Genomic DNA, 7,070 nt, shown 5'->3' on the forward strand with positions numbered 1-7,070 from the left:
ATCAGTGTGTGCATGTGTATATGTGTATGTGTGTGCGTGTGTGTGTGTGTGTGTGTGTGTGTGTGTGTGTGTGTGTGTGTGTGTGTGTGTGTGTGTGTGTGTGTGTGTGTGTGTGGTATGAATGAATCAGGGACACTCTCTTCCTCCTCTTCCCTCCTTCCTCCTCCTCTTCTGTCGTGACGTTCGTTCAGGAGGAAACACCACAAACAGTCCTGAGATATTCTGAGACTTTACTCACTGTGTGCATGTTACAGTACGTGTGTGTGTGTGTGTGTGTTTGTTAGTGTATGTACGTGTACGTGTGTGTGTTTGTGTATGTATGTGTGTGTGTGTGTGTGTGTGTGTGTGTGTGAGACTCACAGGGAAATACCTCTGTGGATGGAGGGAGGGATTAAACAGGCAGAGAGGTATAATTACAGTAACAGAGCAGAGAGGGAGAGTAGAGTGACCCTGCACAGTGTTCATTCAGCTCAGACCACCAGACCCACTGGACCAGAGAGGACCAGAGAGGCACCAGACCATCAGACTGAGGACCGGAGAACCAGAGCTCCAGACCAGGACCAGATTCTGACAGCCTCACACCGACAGCAAGTTCACTGCCGAAACTCTACTTATTGCTGCATCTCCTCATTCAACTCAAACATCCGACTCTAAAGACTCTACCGCTGGACTCTACCGACGCTGAGGATTTGATCTGAAGGATCTTGAACTATTGATGCCCGTTCGTGCATCACAACCTGCTGCATAGCCGCCGAGCGTCCCCGCTCACGTGCAAAACAGACCGTCTCTACTCTCACACTCTAGTGATCCGTTAGTTCCACCGACTCCGTAGTGAGACTCGTACTTTTTGTCAAAGCGTCAGCATCAGCCAGAGACCGTCATGTGCTCTCTGTTCGCCACGTTCTTCTTTGTGGCCGTCTGCCTTCTCGTCGACGCCTCTCCGACGCTTCCCCCGGCACCGGAGGAGGACGCGGCGCCTCGGCTGCAGGAGGGAGAGCCGCCGGCTGACTGCCCGTCGTGCTCTTTGCCTCAGATGAGGAGAAACTCCTCTTCACCCGGAGGTCAGAACGACATGGTGGAGGCCGTCAAGCGGCACATCCTCAACATGCTGCAGCTGAGCGCGCGGCCCAACCTGACGCAGCCGGTTCCCCGAGCCGCGCTGCTCAACGCCATCAAGAAGCTGCACGTCGGTCGCGTGGCCGAAGACGGCAGCGTGGAGATCCAGGAGGAGAGCCGCGGCCTCGGGGACTCGGCGCCACCGGAACCGCCGTCCGAACTAATTACCTTCGGAGAGGCAGGTGAGTCGAACGAAAGCGTTGAGTTTAGATTTTGCTTCGGCAGTTTGTCCTTGAGTGAAACCAGTTCTAGTTTTAGGGTTCATGGTCACGATTACAGTCATCAATCCTCTCTACGTCTCTGTGAACCTGCAGAAAGGTCTCGTGGGTAACTGTAGGTTGCAGTGTCATTGATCACACTTACCAAACCTCAGCATCAAACAATCTAACTGGTGGAACCGACTCCAGTTGGGAGTTTTTCCACCATGTGTCAGAATACCCGCAGTCTGATTAAAAAGGTTACAGTCTGTATTTACTGTTGACGCATTTCTCCTGGAATGTAAATCTGAGCTTGTATTAAACTCAATTCAGTTTATTGATATTGGGCGAATCCCAACATGAGTCATTTCAGGGAGAGACCGTAAAACATTAGTGAGAGGAAGCTAACAGTTCAACCATCAGTGACCGTTGGAAGGAAAAAAAACTCCCTTTTAACAGGAAGAAAACCGAACTCAAAAGTTGGAACAATGGAAATGGAAGTGCTTTTGGATAATATTGCCTAAAGGAAGCTTGTGTAACTTGTATCGGACTTATCACTGAACCTTGCAGAACGCCAAGACTAACTTTTGCTTGACCGGAAGAGTCATTGTTGATATGAGCAAATTGAAATCTGTCTGATTTACATCATTTGAACCAGCCTCGTGCCTTGTTCCAGTCTCCGTCATAAAACGCTGCAATACATAGTGTTAAATGCACAATGTTTAACGCAGTTAGGAGATCATCTGTAACTTTGATGCTATGATGCACTTAAATCCTGACTGAAAATCTTCAAACAAACCAAACGTGACAGCTTTTTCGAGGAGGAGGATGTTGAACGTAGTTCAAAAGTAGACTTTTTAAGTAGAAATTTGTTGGGATGAGGTCTAAGAGACATGTTGATGCTTTCGTTGAAGCACTCGTCGCCGTTAACTGTAAGAGATTAACAGGACAGCTTGCACGTCATAAAAGGCAGTAGAGATGCCAGTCTGTGTGTTTTCTCTTATCAGTTCATTCAGAAAAATCCGAAAAGGTTCAAAGTTTGTTTACAGACTTGAGCCACCTGACTGATTCTATTGATTCTGTCTGGAGTGTGAAGTATATTTCTTCTATTCTATTTTTGGAAGGTTACAGCAGAACCAATCTTATAAACGCTAATGTCCATCACTGACTGGGGAAAAGATCAAAGTTACAGCACAGGGCGGCGAAGTCACCGTGGTTCAGCCAAGTGCAATAACTTCTTGTTTCCATTTCAAATTAAAAGCCCACGTTTCAAATTAAAATTGGTAGCGTTTCATATGCAGTAAAAGCCTTTGGGTACTATATGCTACATTATGGTAGTACGAGCTATCTAAAGACCCCCTTCAGTAAAAGTCCAGTGTTTAACCTTGTTAATATCTCCACGTGGTATTTTTCATATGCTAGAAGACATTTCCTGAAATGAGTAGTCAACCCCTTGGCTGAGCATTTCCGTTAGTTCAGTCTGAGAAATACAGATTCAGATGGCCAGGGTTTTATACATCACAAAACGAAAGAACCAATCCTGTCAACTTGGGGGCGGGGCTTCTCATATCATCGAGCTGTCAGCTCGAGCTGCAGGCAGGTGATGGAGATAGAGGCGGGGACTGATCGCATATTCATAAATCCCATCTCAGCCACTTAAAGGCAATAGGGGAATTTTTTTTTTAGGAGTTTTTAGGGATTTAATGAATGAATGAGAGGAACTTTAAGATAAGATGGAGCTTGGTCATTAAAAGTTTTGTACGTTAGGAGAAGGATTTTCAATGAAGAGAAGCTAGAAATGTTGCCTTTATCACACGCTGCGAGTCTGGAGGTGAAGTACTGTCGAGTTAAAAGGAGCGTGAAGCTGCGGGGTTTTTTTCAAGCAGAGTTCAAATCAGTCTGACAGCAGCTTGCAGCTGAGCAGACAGTTTTACTGTTCATTCATCTCAAATCTCTCCAAATCAGCCTGTCTGCATGAACAGGAGCACTAAAACCCTCTCAGTTTGTCCACTAACAATGCTATGAAGTTCATTTTTCTCAATGATGTTGACAAAAAGACAGAAAGGTTCACTGAACGGAAAGTAATGGAGAAAAAAAAGAAAGAAATACAGAGCCAGGGATCGAAGATATGAACAGTCTTATCTGTCCCATCACATGTAAAATGTGACTGCAGAAATCTACAGCCAGGTTTTTTCATCAGTTGGGTAATTAATCAGGAATTATGACATGCAATTGAATTACAAACCAGAGCCAGCGTGACAGAAATTTGTTCTGATTCTGAAATTAGTTGCAGGCGACCGAATTCATCTGTACGGAGCCTGAAGTGCAAACAAGTCAAACCTGAACACAGGAGGATAAATCCAGTTCAACAGTAAGAAATGAACAACACGGTTAATATAAAAACAGTTTCACCTTCCAAAACAGTCATACACGAACTGTTGCGTTTAAAAGGAGAGACGAAGAGGAAAGTTTGATCAAACGACGTGTGATTTAAAGTCCGACGAGAGGACAGTCAGATTCTCGGTAACTGCAACTCACTAAAGGAGGTTAAACTAAATGACGGTCAGACCAAAAGACAGGAAGACATTTATAGAGTTACAGGGTGACGCGATGGCTGAATGGTCCGAGTACATGCGACATAAACCAGGTGAGGTGAAGTCTCATTCGTTAGTTTGGAGATTTTTTTTCCCACCCGAGTCGGTCTGCGGGACGAACCCTTCGACCGAATATGACGCCGATCGCAAAGCGCCACAAGTTGTCTGCCCAGGTCCGTCTCCGTGAACGTGAACCAACTCGCGACCAATCATGTTTCTTCTTTGCTTACATAAATGTACATTGCTTCCTGCTAAAAATAGTTGTCACTTTCAGAGAAATCTTTTATTAAAAACGCCTCAAAGGCTCAAATTAGTGGACAGTAACGGGTGGGTGGTGGGGGGCATACCGAGTGGTCTCAGGCCGTGAATAATCTCTTCATTCAGACGAATCTGGGCCTCAGTAATTATTCTGCAACAGGAGACAAAGAGCGAAGCACTGGACAGGACAGGCTTTTTTTGGGGGCGGGTGGGGGGGGAGGGTCGTATACTGGCCGCCTTGTTAACAACATTCCCTGAAATCAGGCCTGATCTTTTTTTAGTGTCTCTGCCCATGTTGAGTATATTTAGAGGCAAAGGCACCATTCATGCTTTCATTGTTAAGGACATTTACTTTGTTCATTCATTCAAATGACAGGAAGACAAAACCATAAAGAAGTGAGGGGTGGGGAGGGAGGGGGGGGGGCAAACATGGCAAACATGTTGCTAATCATTGTTGCTCATTTCTTCAGAAGAAAGCCTGCAGGGTCTTTACGTTGCTCTTTCCACAAACACCTCCATCATTTCTGATGATGTTTGTCTTTATTTTATGACACTGACTGACCACTTCAGTTGTTGCGAGAGTTCAAAGAGTGAAAAAAACAAAAACTTTTGAGCTTCATGTGTTGGGAGTGAAAAGCTTTTATCAGGTTAGACTTGAGGTAGTTTGATTGACATCTGAATGAGTGAACTGTGCTGCTTGCGTAACAGCACATTCATCCAGATGTTCAAAGATCTCAGACTGAGGTCAGAGGTCAAACTGATTCAAAATCATAATAATAACGAAGGGTAAAGTTCTTCTTGTTCTTTTGAACAACTGCTAACATGGTAACTGCTCTCTGCTGCAGGAGACTCTCCGAACACGGTGACCTTTGACATTTCGAAAGAGGGCGACGGTTCGTCTGCGGTGGAGCAGGCCAACGTTTGGATCTTCCTAAAGATGTCCAAGGTGAATCGAGCGAAAGGCAAAGTGATGCTGCGGCTGCTGCGGCTTCGTCCTGACGCGGGCGACGACGAGGAGGACGAGGACGAGTGCGTTTCAGAGAAGATGGTGGACACACGTCGCAGCGGCTGGCACACGCTCTCCATCCAACGCAGCGTTCAGACTCTGCTGGACGACGGCGGCAGCTCTCTCAGCCTGCGGGTTTCCTGCCCACTGTGTGCCGAGGCCGGCGCCTCGCCCCTCCTGGCGCCCGCCGACAGCGAACGGGCCACGGGGCGAGATCAGTCGCACCGGCCCTTCCTCATGGTGGTGCTGCGGGCTCGGGAGGAGGCGGCCCAGCGGCGGGTCAAAAGAGGTCTGGAGTGCGACGGGAAGATCCGCCTCTGCTGCAAGCGGCAGTTTTACGTGAACTTCAAAGACATCGGCTGGAGCGATTGGATTATCGCGCCGTCCGGTTACCACGCCAACTACTGCGAGGGCGACTGCCCCAATCACATGGCGAGCCTCGGCAGCTCGTCGCTGTCCTTCCACTCGACGGTCATCAATCATTATCGCATGAGAGGCTACAGCCCGTTTCAGAACATCAAGTCGTGCTGCGTGCCGACGAGGCTGCGAGCCATGTCCATGCTCTACTACAACGAGGAGCAGAAGATCATCAAGAAGGACATCCAGAACATGATCGTGGAGGAGTGCGGCTGCTCGTAAAAACAGCTGCGCCTCTAAAGGACTTTAGAAAAACACTTTGAAAACCTGCTTCCTGCGGGGGAAAAAAAACATCAGATCAACCCTTTGTAAAAGACAAAGTATTATGTTCGGTGACAAAGCCTCGTTTCTCTTCTCGGGGGAAAGTCTTTTCCACATTGGAACAAGCGGAGAATACTATGCAACAGATGATCTGCGTCTTCATTCTTGTCAACTGTTTTTTTTTTTTTTTTTTTTTATCGTTTTCTATCGCCGTAGAAAACACGAGCCAGTTATTCATATTTTCCATTTAAAAAGGTCAACTTGTGAAAAAAAAAAAAAAAAAAAAAAAATCTCTCTTGAGATACTTGAAAATATGTCTTGATCCTGCTGCTAGAGCCAAACATTATTATTGTTATTATTTAAAGAATAGGTGAGAGTAGATGTTTGCACAGTAAATGGAATTCCTGGACGTTTTGCCTCCCGAGCCGAGAGGATTGAGACGAAAGCCAAAGACGACGCTGATGATGAAAGTTTGGTTCATTTTCCTGAAATCTCAACGAGCTGAGAGACTAACACAGAAACCGACGTGGCAGATGTTAAATTATTTAACTGGTGAAAAAAAAAAAAAAAAAAAAAAAAAAAAAACTGACTGACTGAAAACATTTTTCATCAGTTTGATCGTTGCTTCCTTGTAAAAAAAAAAAAAAAAAAAAATGCTGTTGCCGCCTTTTTTGTATTTATTTGCATTGTTGCCTTTTTTTGGTCTCATCATTAAACAAACTGTCGTCAACATTTTGTCATTCAGTCTCTTTCTTTTCAATTCCACAGAGATTTCTGCCTCGATAAAACAAGATGAAGAGTTCAACTTAAACCTGAAACTTGGAGCAGAAAGTGATTTTGGTTTGTGTAGCAGTTTTATTTCATATTTTTTATTCTTTACTGACTCCTGGTGGCGTGTTTCTCTCTCTGCCTACTGTCCAGTCTGTTTTCTTCTCAGAGATTAGGATCTGATTATTTATCTTATATTATCTGTGATTTTGTTTTCATGAATGAAATCCTTGCGGTCTGCTTTTTCTGCCTCTGTTTGATAATAATAATAAACTTTATTTGCACCTTTCATACAAGAAATGCAGCTCAAAGTGCTTCACAGCAAGAGAATTACATGCAGTGTTTCACATATACAGTAAACAGATATAAAGGAACATTTAAAAATATAGAGACGAAATAAGATGCATAAGAACAGATAAAATGCATAAAATTAAACACAAATAGAGTTAAAAT

At 44.9% G+C, this 7,070-nt stretch overlaps 1 protein-coding gene across 1 annotated transcript; it reads left to right on the plus strand.

Annotated features, from left to right (window-relative positions):
- Nucleotides 1–246: 246 nt before the first annotated feature.
- inhbab (inhibin subunit beta Ab) lies at nt 247–6,554 on the plus strand. The gene is made up of 2 exons (XM_069142254.1): nt 247–1,298; nt 5,011–6,554. The coding sequence occupies exons 1-2, from the start codon at nt 881–883 to the stop codon at nt 5,808–5,810; spliced, it is 1,218 nt and encodes a 405-aa protein (XP_068998355.1). The 5' UTR covers nt 247–880; the 3' UTR covers nt 5,811–6,554.
- Nucleotides 6,555–7,070: the final 516 nt, after the last annotated feature.

This window comes from Embiotoca jacksoni, unplaced genomic scaffold (assembly GCF_022577435.1).
Source record: "Embiotoca jacksoni isolate LCO1_2020_lvr unplaced genomic scaffold, fEmbJac1.0.p SCAF_99, whole genome shotgun sequence".
NCBI classification, from domain to species: Eukaryota; Metazoa; Chordata; class Actinopteri; family Embiotocidae; genus Embiotoca; species Embiotoca jacksoni.